This window comes from Protopterus annectens, chromosome 9.part0 (assembly GCF_019279795.1).
Source record: "Protopterus annectens isolate FY-2018-M chromosome 9.part0, PAN1.0, whole genome shotgun sequence".
NCBI classification, from domain to species: domain Eukaryota; kingdom Metazoa; phylum Chordata; order Ceratodontiformes; family Protopteridae; genus Protopterus; species Protopterus annectens.
The window spans coordinates 721,447,788-721,464,665 of NC_056743.1; the positions used below are offsets into that span (position 1 = coordinate 721,447,788).

A 16,878-nucleotide genomic window follows, 5' to 3' on the forward strand; every position below is an offset into this window, starting at 1 on the left:
AGCAGGGGGGCAGACATTCTTACCCCCTTTGTAGACTAACCATGACTTTGTGGGACACAGCATTGACTTACCAAGTACATCTGCAGGCACAATTCCTGCCAGGAAAGGAAAACACTCTGGCAGATGAACTAAGCAGAAACCTCATGGATCCCAACGAATGGCAGCTGGATCCACAAGTCTTCAGCATGATAACAAGGAAATGGGGGTGCCCGGATATAGATTTATTTGCCTCCCCTCACAACTACCAACTAAAAAGATGCTGCACAAGGACTTATCACAGACAAGCATTGGAAGTGGACGCCCTATCTTTCAGCCGGAAAAACTTATCAGTATATGCCTTTCCTCCACTGCCTCTCCTCCCCAAGGTACTCTTAAAGGTCAGACAGGAGAAGCCAAAGATGATTCTGATTGCCCCAGACTGGCCCCGCCAGTACTGGTATCCAATCCTAAGCAACTTGTTTCAATGCCCAGCTTGGACCTTACCTCAAATACCTCATCTACTGTCCCAGCAAAACAATCGGATCCTGCACAGCCAACTCAGTACTTTAAACCTGGCAGCATGGAGGATAATGTAGTCACACAAAACACACCTCTCAGTAAAGCTGTGATTGATGTCATTTTGGAGGCTAGATGGCCTAGTACTAGAAAATCTTATGCTGGAAAATGGAAGAGATTCTGTGCTTGGAACCATGCACAAGGAACAGATACAGCTGTCCCAAACATTCCTCAGATTTTGCGATACTTAACTGAGATGCTGGATAAAGGCCTATCTTTTTCATCAATTAAAATTCATGCCTCTGCCATTTCGGCTCATTACAATACAGAGCCACCAATCTTTTCTCATCCTTTATTAAAGCAGTACCTCAGAGGAGCCAAAAACTTAAGGCCTCCAAGGAGAGCACCAATGCCTGCATGGGACCTCAACTATGTCTTGGAAAAACTCACCCTGCCTCCTTTTGAGCCAGCTGCTACTGCTGACATAAAGTTTTTGTCTTGGAAAACAGCTCTGCTCCTAGCAATAACTTCTGCAAGACTGGTTTCAGAGCTACAAGCACTCATGGCTGTGGAATCTTTTATCATGTTTTATCCAGACAGGGTCTTTCTTAGGACAAACCCAACATTTATTCCTAATGTGGTGTCCAGTGTGGCTCTTAACCAAACTTATTCATCTGCCAATGTTTTATCCAAATCCACAGAGCAAGGGGGAGAGAATTCTGCATTCTTTGGATGTGGACAGACAACTTAGATTCTACTTGGACAAAACCAAAGTTTTCAGGAAGACAGAGCAATTATTAGTGGCATATGCGGCAGGATCACAAGGAAAGGCCATCTCAAAGCAGACTATTTCAAAGTGGATAGGCCACTGCATTCATTTCTGCTATTTACACCATGGTAAGCCAGTGCCAAAGGGCATTAGGCCTCACTCAACCAGAGCTGCAGCCACTTCAGCAGCCTTTCTCAGGGGAGTACCAATCAAAGACATTTTAGAGGCTGCTACATGGAGTTCAGTGCACACTTTTACAAAGCACTATCATCTGCCACTCTACTCTAAATCCAAGGCAGGCTTTGCCACTGCAGTTCTGCGGGGCCTCATAGCCGCTCCTAATGCTGTTTAGCTCCAGCCTCCCAACCATAGCTTTGGGACTGTACCCAAATGTAATGACTGCAACAGTGAAACACAAAGAACATATTACAATTGTGTACTCTTACCATAAATGTAGATGTTCGAGTATATTCACTGTTGCAGTCCAGGTTACCCACCCGCTATCCCCCTTTTTTCTGCTGGAACTTTTCTTTCCTTCTCTGATTTATAACTGCCTATGTGGTGTATTTGCTTGTAGATGAAGGTAAAGTTTATGTTGGTGTATGTATTTATATATATATATATATATATATATATATATATATATGTATACATATACACACATTTTGGCTACCCTTTTTTGGGGGTACCTGACATCTGGGGCAAGAAAAACTGAAGAAAATGGCATTGACTGCTTCTTTTATACCCCTGACGTCAGGGAAGGGGCGACAGCAGCCGACGCAGGACCCAAGACTTTGAAATTCAGGCCGACTGAGGGCAACCTGCCAGCAGGATTACCTAAATGTAATGACTGCAACAGTGAATACACTCGAACATCTACACTTATGATAAGTGTACACAACTGTACTTTTCTTGCCTTCCTTCCTCATTTTACTCAGAAGCAAAATAAGTAAATAAATTAACTGAGTAAATGAAAATAAATCTTATATGGATTTTTCCACCAGCTTCATGTTTGTGATTTGTTTGAAATAAAAAAAAGCTTTTACTGCTCTGGACATCGTTTTATTTATTTGTTTGCTTGTTTTATTTATATATTTTGTTAACTGGTGAATAGGCTCAACCCACACCAAGAGGCAATTATAGTGCATAGAACTGCAAATATAAAGTGGCAGTATGGCATATGTGGAGTGCAAGCATAAGCAACAAAACTAAAGATAACTTAAAGGAGGAGATGCCAAGGAATTTATTAAAAAGTATAACAAATAGTTTTCCTGAGTGTTGCTATGCAGGATGTTTTGACGACATCATGTCAGTTTATTACCCTAAATTTATAGTAGTCTGTTAATTATTTTAAAAATAACATCAAATCCTGTAAACAAAAATAGAATTGATAAATCACTCACCCTTTTTCTAATTTTATGTCTTTACTGTCATTCTCATTTCCTCCAGACCAAGTTTGTTCAGTGCCCAGATGGAGAACTGCAAAAGCGTAAGGAAGTGGTGCATACAGTAACTCTGCATGAGATAGATGTGATCAACAGCAGGACCCAGGGCTTCCTTGCTCTCTTTTCAGGTGAGCACTGACATAGCATTATTTTTACTTTTTGTAGTCTTGTATTGCTGTAGTGTCTCTTCTTCTGTATTGTAATATGCAAAATCCCTGTGCAGTAGACCACCATTACAAGTCATTGCCATAACTTGTACCCTTGTTTCTTAGCAGGCTGAATTTTTTTGTAGATGGAAACATTCTAAGTTGGATTGCTATTTTTTATTAAACATTTTGCGTTTGTTTAATTTTTTCATGGTCTCTGATTTTAGCCATGTGTTGTAGAATACCAGATATCTTTCTTTTCTGTTTCACTTTAGGAGACACTGGAGAGATAAAGATGGAAGTCCGAGAGCAAATCAACGCTAAAGTTGCAGAGTGGAGGGAGGAAGGAAAAGCTGAGATTATCCCTGGGGTGAGTATCACAATACCATTCTTCCTCTTCTTGCTGGACAAAATGTAGTCCTAGCCATCGTGGCTTTTTCATTGGTTGGAAGATATTCTGCTTTTTACTACTTCAGTTTGGTAGCTGACTTTTGCTAGAAGTGCTTGCCCTGCTAGTATGCCATCAAAATTTTTTACTTTTTTTTTTTTTTTTTTTTTTAGAAACAAACAAAAGTGAAAACGGCAAGCTACAACAAAGCATAAACCACTTGATAAAACAAAAAACAGTTTATTACTTATACTTTTTTTTTTTTATTTACCTATTGTTCATTCTCTTTATATAGGTTTTATTTATTGATGAGGTGCACATGCTAGATATTGAGAGCTTTTCCTTTCTGAACCGGGCCCTGGAAAGTGACATGGCCCCTGTATTGATCATGGCTACAAATCGAGGAATCACTAGGTGAGTGACAAAAGAAAGGTTTTTGAAGGCAATGTACCGAAGCAAAATAAATGAAACAAATTGTCAACTAAGTTTATTTTTTTTCAGTGAAACCAAGAGTTGTTTACATTGTTTTAAACATTGTACATGTAGGTAATCCTACACATATCTGTATAGTTTTACAGAAGTCAAATACCAGACCATATGTATTTTGTACTCGTCTGGTTCAACTACTTTTTTTGAACATACAAAGACCGTTAATGGTAAGTTTAAAGAGCCTTTACCCCCAATGAGGTGTGGAAGTAACTTGCATAAATATTAAAAAAAAAAAAAAAAAGAGGGCCGGGTGCATAATACCCCTGTAGTTTATCCATGCAGGTCAGTGGATACATGCACAAAGTTTTTTTTTTTTTTTCTGGTTGCTGATTCACAAAGAGGATTTCAGATGGAGGACCCTTGTACAATTTCTTAGTGAGGTGGCAGTTATGACCTTTCCATCACCAAGCTGTTGGTCACCTCTAGGTAATTACAGTGCAGTGAGATTACATGTTGGTTAGGGTGAGGAGTGTAGCTCAGCACATTGCTGGACACTAGCCTATACATATTGTCAGATTACAAACCTTTGCCTCCGTCTTCATATTGCACATTTGAGTTGTGTACATGATTCAAGCAGTGCTTCACTCCCTTTTTCAAATTACATGCTTGTTTACATCATTGGCTTGGGGCATAAATAGCTTGCTTTCCAGTGAATTACAGAATGTCTATGCTTAGCAGTCCTTGCTTGTGAATCATTATGTGCTGTTACCTCCTGCACCTTGTTGCAGGATTTTACAAATCCAGCATCTAGAATTTAAATGCTTAGTAGGTGTATTTTTTTCTTTACTTTTTATGGTTGAATTTTACCCTTTCTACACCATCCAGTTTATTCCCTTGAGATAATGTCCCCCTCCTTCATCTCCCTGTCATGCTGAGTGTAATATCTAACTTCAGGGTACCCCTTGCAGCAACAGATCTGTTTTTCAGGGACTTCTTTGACTGAGGGTGTTTATTTAGGTCCTTCTGTTGACCACATCTGCCTCATGTAAATTCTCTAGCTAGTGCCACTACAAACATCATCGCAATACTGTTATATCTGTATAAATGATACCCCATCCACACTTGTTCCCTCCTACTAGGGAACATGTAACCTTCATCAGTTCTGCATTGTGTGTGTTCAGGTCAGTGGGAGAACAGTGATCTTTCTCAGTCCTTCAGAAAATATTTTGAACTGTTACAGAAGGAATTTCCAAAACCTGTACCAATTCCTCCAGTTTTGTCTGCCTTGGAGGGTGTGTGTGTTACTGCCTGCAATTATCCTTAGTCAGACAGTTGCCCCTAAAACGGCAGTGTGTATAAGGTTCCTCAATCATTGAAGCATTTACACACTCTTCATAAACTTGATCCAGCAGCTGTAGTTTTAGTTAATCATTGTGCTGCTAAATGCTTATTTCATTTTAATCTTACTATTTTTGACAAGGATAGGAAGAGTGTTGTAATTATGAGGGAAAGTGTATGCTCCTGTAACTTTTATTTTCAGAATTTTGAATTGTCATGCTCATTGTGAAAGTATGAGGAATGTTTTGTCTGTGGTTTCTTCTTGTGAGGAAGAATCTACTTTAAATTAATTTCTTCCATTATTCAAGTCACTGTTTGCTGTATATAGTGTGTGTGTGTGTGTGTGTGTGTGTGTGTGTGTGTGTGTGTGTGTGTGTGTGTGTGTGTGTGTGTGTGTGTGTGTGTGACCCTGTTGATATTTCCACTGGTACTCTTTTGAGGAGATTTGCATGGATGTGCTCTCAGAACTTCACAGGTATTAAAAAATTAGATTTTAAATTCTCATTTGGTGAGAAATTTTAGATGTTAAGACTAAGTTGTCCTATCTCGCCTTCATTCTTAGTGGTAGGGATTCGGAACTGATCCTCTGTTCCGACTCGGCTGTATACTAAAGCTTAAGGACTTCCACTGGCTCGTGGCTGTATTCCTATCCCATCATGCTCTAGTGAAGCTCTCCAGATCTCATTTGCCGCTAAACAGATCAGAGGCTTCCATCTTGGCTCTGGCTAAGTGATCAACATTTTGTTACCTTTTTACCTTTATTATCCCTTTGTTGTTGGAAAATATTTCTTGTTCACTTAAAATATTAGCGTTTACTTTCTTGTGCTTTTTGTAGTTTCTTAGTAAAGTTCGTTGCTATTGTTGCTTCAGGCTGTTTTTTTTTGTTGGGCCTTGTTTCTCCCTGTACCGGTTAAATTTTACTACTGTTGGCCACTGCCCGTTTTAATCAGAGGGCGTGTTGTTTATTATCAATAGTTTTTTTTTCTTTTCTTTTCTACGGCTTAAAAAAAAGGAGAGTTAGCCCATTTAAGTTAGAGGGCTTCTGCTACTTGTTTTAGTTAGAGGGCATCTTGGTGTTGTTTATTAATGCTTTTTTTCTCCCTATTGCTTGAAGAAAAGGAGCATTAGCTCATTTAAGTTAGAGGGCTTCCGCTGCCCGTTTTAGTTAGAAGGCTACCTAGCTTCTTCTTTTCCCTGCTGAATTTTCTGCATTAAAAAAAAAAAAAAAGTTTGTTTCATATATAATTATAGCGTAGTTATTTAGTGTGTTAAATAGTTGCTGTGGCAGTTTTTTGTTTGCTCTTGTGTGTGTGTGGTCTGTGAGTTAAGCATGTCCAAGGAGCATAAAGAAACCAAGCCTTGGGCTTAAGAAAGTGTACTAGATGCAGTCAGAAGATGTCTATCACTGACTCCCATACTTATATGTGTTTACTGCTTGGGAGCAGTGCATCTTCAGGAGTCATGCACAATCTGCCACTCTTTTAGCGCTAGAGTACTGTTAGTGCATTAAAAACTAATTGTGAAAGGTTTGTTGAAGTCCCCCTTCCAAGAAGCTCTAGAAGAAGGTCCAGGCACTTCAGAATCAGTGAAATCTCCTTCTTCCAAATCAGACAAGTCCACTAAAAGATTTTCTCCCTCTTCAGAGCAGTCGGAGCCTATTAAAAAGTTAAGCAAAATTGCATCTCTAGCTCCGACTACTTCGCAACCGACAAAATCTGTTTCATCGGCCCCAGCTTTATCGGTGCCAGTGAAGTTTGGACTCCGGAGTTGGTCCCCAGAATTGGAGCCAGATACTCCTTTTCTGAGGTCACCTATTTTACAGTCAATAAGATCTCCTACCCTCTCCTCTTAAGTCCTCCAGGAGTCTTTTAGGCGATGATGTGGATAGGGTGGTGCGTAGGCTTCTAAAGACACCAGCGCTGGCCAAATTCCTCTCGGCTCCAACCCACAGGGATTCGGAGCCAGCCAAGACCATCCCACTGACATTGATTCCTCCTCCAAGCCAACCCGGGAACTCTGAGCCAGAATGCTTGGAACTGACTGTTGTGGAACTATCTGTGCCGAGAACCATGCTGGCATCTTCGGAACCGACATCGGCTCCAACATCCACGGTTCTGTCCGAGGAGTCTAGGAGCCAATGCTGTCTGGTCGGGTCCGGGGAGTCAGATCGGACAGTTGTCTGATCCCACCCTGCCTCTTGGGGCTTCGGTGTGGATGAGTTCTGCTCCTACATGGGCTTCAGAGCCGACCTCCTTGGTTCCAGGGATTTCTTCTGTCTCTTTGGAGCCAGAGTTGTCTTCGGATCAGGGAAGGGGAACTTTCGAGCTGATGAGGAGGATGCTGTATCTTCAGACAGCTCCACTCAGGGGTTCCGACATTCCTCCCCCTAAGGCTGTGGTGTTCATCTCTGCACCACACCATCCACAGACTAACGGAAACCCTAGGCCTCAGGATACCCCATCGGGTGAACCCCTGTCTTCCAAAACCTCTCCAGAATACGCTGCTGAAGAGGTCCCCCCCCCGTAAGAGACTCTGCAAGAGGAAGCATTTGGACTCCCCAGATGTGTCAGTCACCTCAGACACACACCTTGATGATTCAGAAGGGTCCCCAAGGTTGCCTTCTGAGGATGTCTCCTTTGCAGATATCCTAGAAATCCTTAAGCAGAGAGGCGGCTGGAAACCCATCAACCCTTCTGATGAGTCTGTTTACCTGAAGGCCTTTGGGTCTCACCCTTCAGCCACTTGGGTGTCTCCACCTTTTGACAAACTTATGGAACTAGTTTATGGAAAGGCATGAGAGTCTCCAGATGCAGTGGAGCCTGTCCCTCGGAGGCCAAATAAATGTATCACAGCCCCCTCTGACAAAACTTCTTGACTAAGGGCGTCCCTGTAGATGCTATGGTGGTGGCACCAGCCACTAAAAAGGAGCTTTCTGAAACACCCTCGCCAGTCCATCCACTGAACAAGGATTCTCGTATGATGGACAGATACGGGAAGGGCATATTTTTGTCTGTGACCTTTGCACTCAGATCGCTGAGCTATCGGACACATTTTACAAGGCTACAAAGAGATCTCCTAAAGGTGCTAGGAGATGCTCTCCAAGGTACAGTAGCTGCAGGGGTATCAGACAAAGGTTCCTCTCAGCTCTCCACCTTAAATTCTGTGGTCAACTCCTCCACAAGGCTCATTTCCTATGCAGCAGGTGGAGCGAGCAGAACAGCGGGTTCAGAAATTTCCCTGAGGAAACATTCCTGGATGCTCTTGTGCGACTTAGCGGAACCTTTCAAATCTTTCTTTATTAATGCCCCATTTGATGGCTCGTCCTTGTTTAAGCTAAAAGTTAAGGACATGCTAAACAGGTGTGAACAAGAAGGAAAAACTCTCTGCCATAGGAGTCTGTTTTTACGTACCTTCTATACCTTATCCAAAAGGCCAGAACGGGTGGAAAGATGTGGTTCCGTAAATCCCAGAGAGTTTTTCAGGACACACATGGTGACTCTTCCCCTAGGGGCAGAGGGGGAAGTACAAATGGAAGACACCGTCCACGTGGCAGAGGGGGTCTGCAAAATCAGGGTGACAGAGATTCTTTCCATGGTTAGGCTCTTTCAGTGCTCCTGAAGGGAGGCCTGTCTGTCCATCTCGGGAGGCAGTCTGGGGTCAATTGTATTTGTACCTAGAAGCCTGGCTGGAAATAACAAAAGACAAGTTGGGTACAAAGTGTCATATCCAGAGGCTATTCCATACAGTTTTCTCTCCTGTTCCAAGCATAAAGAAAATCCCAGATGTTCCACCCAGTCAAAGGGATCAAGCAGCTCTAGAAATTCAGAAGTTGCTAGACAAGAGAGTCATCCAGAGTCCCCACAGACCAAGTAGGATCCAGAACTCATTCAAGATTCTGTTTAGTGCCAAAAAGAACAGGGGACTGGAGGCCAGTTTTGGATTTCAGCAGATTAAATGAATCAGTAAAAAAGACCAAGTTCCGGATGCTGACACTGCAGTCGATTCTTCCCTTTTTGGGAAAAGACAATTGGATGTGCTGTATAGACTTCCAGGATGCGTACTACCATATAAAGATGGACAGACCATCCAGGAGTCATCTGCGCTTCCGGCTGGGAGCCAGTCATTACCAGTTTTGAGCTCTGCCCTTTGGTCTCACTACAGCCCCCAGAGTGTTCACCAAGTGCATGGCAGTAGTCACGACTCACCTGAGACTTCTAGGATTCCAAGTGTTTCCGTATCTAGACGACGGGCTCCCAACTGCCACTACCAAGCATTTACTACTGGAATCAAGAGACACCACTCTCTCTCTCTCTGCTCTCACCTGGGAATCGCAATAAATTACGAAAAATCTGCCTTGTTGCCATTGCAACATATGTTTATAGGAGCAGATCTAGACACAATAGGCAAAACTTCCTGGAGAAAGAGTCCTAGTTCTGAGGCAGCAAGTTTCCAACCTTCTCTCCAAAACAAAAGTACAGGTAAGAACAGTCCTGAAAGTCTTGGGAACCATGACAACTGCGATATGTTTAGTTCCACTAGCACGCATGCACATGAGAATTCTACGGTGGCTACTATTCACCAAGTAGTTGTTGCAGGATCTACCCATGTCTCGCCAAATTCTGTTAAGAGTCCTGCAAGAAGGACCTTCACTGGTGGCTTCACTCCAGTCACGTGACATCAGGTCAGCCATTTCTTCCCCTTCAGCCGGTGGCCACAGTGACCAAGGACATCTCCCAGATTTGGGGGGGGGGGGTCTTTATCTGGGCAGGATAGTCAGGCACTTGGCAGGATCACGAGGCCCATTTGCACATCAGTATTCGAGAGAGGGGAGTGGTGTTTCTGATGTTGCAACCACTCCAGGACTCTCTCCCACTGGGAACAGTTGCAATACAGATGGACAACATGTTGGTTGTCTGGTTCATAAACCAGGAGGAATCAGGTCTTACTCCATTTGTCGAGAGGCCCTCAGATTATGGCAGTGGGCAAGCTGCTCCCAACGCTTTGTAATAGCAATGCACATCCCAGAGATGTCCACTGTGATAGCAGACAAACTCAGCAAACTGATTCTCATGCCTCCCGAGTGGTTCCTAAAACAAGAAGTAGCAGAAAGGATCTTCCCCAAATGGGGCCAGCCTTGCTGCAACCTTTTTGTCACTTCCATGAATGCCAAATGCAGCAGCTATTTTGCCCTGATTCCCCCCCCCCCTTCCGGGGGAGTCACCAGTGGATGCACTTGTACACAATTGGCACTCTTTATGCCTTTCCTCCCTTTCCACTGATACCCAAGGTTCTCCAGAAAACAAACTCATTGGGAAGCAAGCTGATTCTCATTGCCCCATATTGGCCTCATCAGATTTGGTTCCCCTTACTTTGGCCTCATCTTCAGGAGGAACCGTGGGTTCTGGACCCAGTTCCAGACCACCTGACTGATACATCCGGAACACTCCTCCCTTGTCTTTGAACCCTCAAATTGACAGCTTGGCTACTCGATTCCAAATATAGCCAGGCTTCCTAACCTCCCTCATTCGGTCAAGCATATCTTGATCTCTTCTCAAAGCATCAACAAGAAAATTATATATCAGTAAATGGAAATGGTTTTCTTCCTGGGCATTGATTAACTTGCAAAGACCACCCATAAAACCACCCCCACCACAATGGTACCTAAACTTTGTTCTGTCCTGTTTAATCCTTCCCCGCTTTGAACCTGCGTCATCGTGTGATCTAAAATTTATAACGTGGAAAACAAGTATGTTGATTATCACTTCTGCCAGAAGAGTTTCAGAACTGCAAGCTTTATCGATCAGGCCACCATATATGCTTTTTCATAAAGATAGAGTATCCCTTCGAACAAAACCATCCTTCCTGCCAAAGGTATGTTCAGAGACTAATCTAAATCAGTTCGTAGAGTTTACCATTTTTTTCCCAAATCATGGCAACAAGGCAGAATACAAGCTTCACCAACTGGATGTACATAGGTAATTACACTTCTGCTTACATATGACAAAGGACTTCATGAAATCTGATCAGTTATTTGTGTCATTTACAGAAGCAAAGAAAGGTGCCCCTATATCTAAGGTCACTCTTTCAAAATAGCTTTGAAAAAAGCTTGTATCACTTATAAATGTAATAATAAGGATGTGAGAGTGTTCAATCTCGCCGTTTGTTCTTACACCTGGGTTCGGAGCCGATCCTCGGCTCTGTGTCGGCCGCTTGGCAAGCTCTGCATCGAGAAGAAGCTCGAGACCAACCTAACTCCCACAATCCCCCTCTGCCTTTACCTCAGATCTAGTTTGCCGCTGCAGCGTTCGCATCAGTTTGATGAGCTCGAGCAACCTTAAGCTAAGATTTATAATTTTCTTATGTTTCTTCTAAATTTTTTTCTAAAAAAAAAAATTGTCTTTAAGTGACTGTGTGTGTGTGTTAGTAGTGTTTCGAGGAATTCTTGGTTCCATATAAAGTCTTTTATATACTTTATTAGAGTTTTCCCTCGGGGCCTACCCCACCCTTTTACTTGGATTGACTACTGGATTGACTTTTTACAGGATTTGACAATAAGTTTCTGGATTAGACAAAATTACTGGACTTGACATAATATTGACTTTTTCTCTGTTAGCTGTACCTAAAATTGTGACATGTCTAAGAAAGCTAAGACTGGCTTTAAACGCTGCCAATGTGGGCAGAAGATGTCGGTGACTGATAATCATAGTTCCTGCGTCTACTGTCTTGGCCCTCTCCATCTGCAAGAAGACTGCTCAATATGTCATTCTTTCAGTGGAAGGGTCATGACAGATAGGCGCAGGAAACTTATGGATAGGGGTCTTCTAAAACCTACTTTTCAAGAGGCTCTGGATGCATCAGACCAGACATCCAAATCCTCGAAGGAATCGAAGACGTCGGAGCCCAGGTCATCGTCTCCGAGCTCTTCAGTTAAAGTTCGATCACCGGTTCCACAGACTTCGGGGCCGAGTGTTGAACTGTTGTCAGTTTCCGAGCCTCGAATCTTGGAACCGGTGACGGAGCTCCCTCCCCCAGCACTGTTGAGGTCGGCTCCGTCTTCGATTCCTTAGACGCGCTCTTCCAGGCCACTCTCCGACACCGATGTAGACCGCGTGGTGCAGAAATTAATGGAGAATGCGGCCTTATCCAAGCTCATCTCTGTCTCCTCCCAGTTGGTGTCGAGACTCGAAGGCCTTCCCTTATCTCCACCTGTTCCTCCTCCGAAACCTATCCAGTCTTCGGAGCCGGGAGAGGCTGATCTGGTGATTGTGGAGCCCTCGGTGCCAGAACCGTCTTTCTCTCGGTCGGCTCCGTTCACCTCGACTCTGTCGGATCCGGTACCGGAGTCTCAGAGCCGAAGATCCATCCTTGGATCCGGGACTGAGAGTCGGACCGATGTTTCGGTTCCGACGCTCCCTCTCGGGGCCTCGGCTCGGATCAACTCGGCTCCGTCCTCGGGGTCGATGCCTTCGGTGCCTGTCTCGGGGATTCTTCCGATTTCCTCGGAACCTGGAAATACCTCGACTCGGGACCCAGGGGCCTTCGACCTCATGAGGAAGGTGTTGTCTACCCAGACAACCACATCAGCAGAAACAGCTTCTCCTTCCCATAAAGGACCGTTATCCTCCTCTGCACCCACGGCTACATCTAAGCGTCGAGCACCAGTGTCTCGGACACCCCTGGAGGGTACCCCCTCTTCCTCGGAGGCTTCTTCGGATGCCCCCCCCCGAGGAAGTTCCGAGGAAAAGATTGTGTAAGAGGAGACACTTAGATTCTCCACAAGAATCATTGACATCGGACACTGACTTGGATGAGACAGAAGGGTCCACAAAGTCACCCTCAGAGGATGTCTCTTTTTCTGACATCCTGGAGATCCTAAAGCAGAGAGGTGATTGGCAATCCCTCCCCCCTTCTGAGGATGAGTCAGTCTTGCTGAAGGCTTTCGGTGCTCGCCCTTCCTCCTCCTGGGTCACTCCGCCCTTCGATGAGTTGATGGAGCTGATTGCTCGAAGGGCGTGGGAGACGCCTGACACGGTGGAGCCAGTCCCTAGAAAGCCTAACAAATATATTACTGCCCCTCGGGATGAGGCTTATCTGACAAAGGGAGTGCCAGTGGACGCTATGGTGGTGGCAGCGGCCACGAAAAAGGAGATGTCTGAATCTTCCTCATCTGTCCATCCGCCTAACAGAGATTCTAGGACTATGGACAGGTATGGGAAGCGCATTTTTAGTTCAGCGGCTTTTTCTATGCGATCCCTGAACTATTTGACCCACTTCACACGGCTACAGAGGGATCTAATCAAAGAGTTGGGAGATACCCTCCAGGGTACTACAGATGCTGCTGTTTCAGAAAAGGTTACAGCACATCTCAATACCCTTACATCTATTGCAAACTCGTCCATGAGGCTGATCTCATACGCAGCCGAAGGATCGAGTAGGGCAGCAGCTTCAGCGATTGCTCTTCGTAGACAATCCTGGATGCGCTTATGTTCATTTGCGGAAGCCTTCAAGTCTTCCTTTACTAACGCCCCATTTGGTGGTGCCACTCTCTTTGCCCCCAAAGTAAAGGAGACCCTTACCCGGTGTGAGCAAGAGGGAAAGACTCTGTCTGCTGTCGGAGTCCGTTTTTCCACCCCATCCAGACCGTACCCCAAAGGGCAACGTGGTTGAAAAATGTGGTTTCGAAAACCCCAAGGCTCTTTCCCAGGCACACAGGGTGATGCCCCCTCTAGAGGCAGAGGAGGGGGCAGAGGTGGAAGACGCCGCCCTGGCGGCAGAGGGGGTCCGCAAAACAAAGGTGACAGGGATACAACCCCTGGGAAACCTTTCCAGCACTCCTGAGAGGAGGCCCGACTGTCCTGCTCTGGAGGCAGTCGGGGGTCGCTTAGCTTTATACCCTCAGGCCTGGCAAAATCTTACATCAGACAATTGGGTAAAAAGCGTTGTTACCAGAGGCTACAGAATACCCTTCCTATTGCCCCAATTCGAAGAAAAGACTCCCAGATGTGCCCCCATCTGCGAGACCCTGCAGCTATAGAAATTTCAAAGCTGCTAGAAAAAGAGTAATCCAACCAGTCCCAGCGGACCAAAGAGGATTCGAACTTACTCAAGGTTCTTTTTAGTTCCAAAAAAGACAGGGGACTGGAGGCCGATTCTGGACCTAAGCAATCTCAATACCTTTGTCAAGAAAGAAAAGTTCTGGATGGTCACGCTTCAATCGATCCTTCCATTTTTACAGAAGGACGACTGGATGTGCTCAATAGATCTGAAGGACGCATACTACCACATCAAAATGGCCAGGGCGTCCAGGGATCACTTGCGCTTCCGGCTGGGAGCCAGCCACTTTCAGTTTCGAGCCCTGCCCTTTGGTCTGACCTCAGCCCCCAGGGTTTTCACCAAATGCATGGCAGTGATAGCGTCTCACTTGAGACGCCTGGGATTCCAGGTGTTTCCGTATCTGGACGACTGGCTCCTTTCTGCCACCACCCAGCGTCAACTGATTCAAGCCAGGGATTACACACTGCAGCTTTGTGTTCATCTCGGAATTTCCGTAAATTTGAAAAATCTTTACTACAGCCATCACAGCATATCTCATTCATAGGAGCAGAATTGGATACGATCGTTTAATTCTAAGACTTCCTCCAGAAAGGATAGCCTCACTACAAAGCCACATATCTCTTCTTCTGTCATCCAAAAAATCCCCAGCAAAACTGGTTCTGAAGGTTTTGGGTCTCATGTCAGCTTCTCTCATTGCGATACCATTGGGAAGACTGCACATGAGAGTTCTACAATGGCTACTGTTTGCACAATGGTCGTTCCAACAGCTACCTCTGACACACGAAATTCTGATCACAAGCACATGCAAATCACACCTAGCCTGGTGGCTCCGGACTTGCAATCTTTCCAGCGGAAGACCATTTGTGCTACCCAAGCCGACAGCTACGGTGACCACGGACGCTTCCCTGATAGGGTGGGGGGGCATCTTTCAGGGACAGACGGTCCAAGGCGAATGGACCAATTTAGAGTACAATCTGCACATCAATGTTCTAGAGTTGAGGGCAGTGTTTCTAGCGTTGCAACACTTTGCTCCCCTTCTTCCTCTAGGGACTATTGCAGTTCAGACGGACAACATGTCCGTAGTCTGGTACATAAACAAACAAGGGGGAACCAAGTCTTATCAGCTATGCAGAGAGGCCATGAGAATCTGGCAATGGGCGGAGTCCACGGGTCGCTTTCTGATTGCAACGCACATCCCGGGGTCATCCAACGTCATAGCCGACAGGTTGAGCAGAGCAATCCTGTTGCCTCACGAGTGGTCCCTCAAACAGTCAGTTGTGAAGGAGATTTTTCGCAAATGGGGCCAGCCTTCCTGCGATCTTTTTGCATCTCCAATGAACGCCAAATGCAGAAGCTATTTTGCCCTGTTACCCCCTCCAGGGGAAGTCCCCAGGGACGCTCTGGTTCACGATTGGCCCCCGGGTCTCCTGTACGCTTTTCCTCCCTTTCCCCTGATTGCAAAGTTTCTGCAGAAAGCCAGCAACCTGCAAAGGACGATTATCCTCATTGCCCCATTCTGGCCTCATCAAATCTGGTTTCCCTTTCTTCTGGCACACCGCATTCGGGAACCCTGGATCCTGGACCCGGAGCCGGATCTACTGACCCACTCGTCAGGGGCTCCCCACCCCTCGCTACTGTCACTCCAACTAGCAGCTTGGCTGCTCCGCTTCCCTACTTAGCCAGGTCTGATCTTCTTTCACCTGCAGTTCAGAATATACTAGTGGCTTCTCATAAAGCTTCCACTACAAAGACTTACACTAGTAAATGGAAGCGTTTTGTTTACTGGGCAAATACACAGCAATTGGACCCTGCTATAGCTCCCTTAAATAAGATCTTGGAGTTTTTAACCAAATTGTTCCACCAAGGAGCTTCTCCTGCCACTTTGAGAGTGCAATTGGCTGCCATTTCCAGCTTTCATGTGGAAGAATGTGGGGCTCCTATTATGGCTCACAGACTTTGTAAGGCCTTTCTGAAAGGATCTTTCCATATTAGACCGCCAGTTAGAACTCCTACATCACCTTGGAATCTGAACCTTTTATTATCTAAATTGATGCTACCTCCGTTTGAACCAGCCTCTTCTTGTCCATTGAAGTATTTGTCGTGGAAGACCCTCTTTTTGGTGGCCATTACATCGGCTAGACGGGTGTCAGAGCTTCAGGCTCTTTCTATTAAACACCCTTATTTGATCTTTCACTCTGACAGAGTATCTCTTCGCACTAATCCGTCCTTTCTCCCCAAAGTTTGCTCCGTTAATAATATCAATCAATCCATTGAGCTCCCTACCTTTTTCAAAAACCACTCCAATAAGTTGGAGTATATGTTACACAAGTTGGATGTTCATAGACAACTTAGATTTTACCTGGATAGAACAAAGGATCACAGGAAAACAGATCAACTTTTTGTAGCCTTTGCAGACAGCAGGAAAGGTATAGCAGTTACTAAACGAACCCTTTCCAAATGGCTAACTGATTGCATTATATTTGTTTATACTGCTTCGGAACAAACTTTACCTGTCAAACCCAAAGGGCACTCTACAAGATCAGTATCTACATCCCTGGCTCATGCAGCTCGCTTACCATTAGACACTATTTGTGCAGCTGCCACTTGGTCTAAACCACATACATTCATTTCTCATTACAAGGTAGACAGGGTTTCTAGGGACAGGGCAACCTTTGGTTCCACTGTGCTCAAGAACGTTCTCCCGTGAGTTCCTCGGGAACATGGAGCTAGGGACGCTACCCAGGTGTAAGAACAAACGGCGAGATTGAACACTCTCACATTTAGAAGTTATGTCCTTACCGTAACGTTCCATGT

The 16,878-nt window shown here is 45.0% G+C and overlaps 1 protein-coding gene across 1 annotated transcript in view; it reads left to right on the plus strand.

Moving 5' to 3' along the window:
* The window catches only part of RUVBL2 (RuvB like AAA ATPase 2), a 1,077,211-nt gene that overhangs the window by 752,676 nt on the left and 307,657 nt on the right, over window positions 1–16,878 (plus strand). Inside the window, exons 9-11 of the mRNA XM_044083345.1 lie at window positions 2,714–2,837; window positions 3,131–3,225; window positions 3,539–3,657. Coding sequence (XP_043939280.1) covers window positions 2,714–2,837; window positions 3,131–3,225; window positions 3,539–3,657 — 338 coding nt within the window. The remainder of the gene's footprint in view (window positions 1–2,713; window positions 2,838–3,130; window positions 3,226–3,538; window positions 3,658–16,878) is intronic.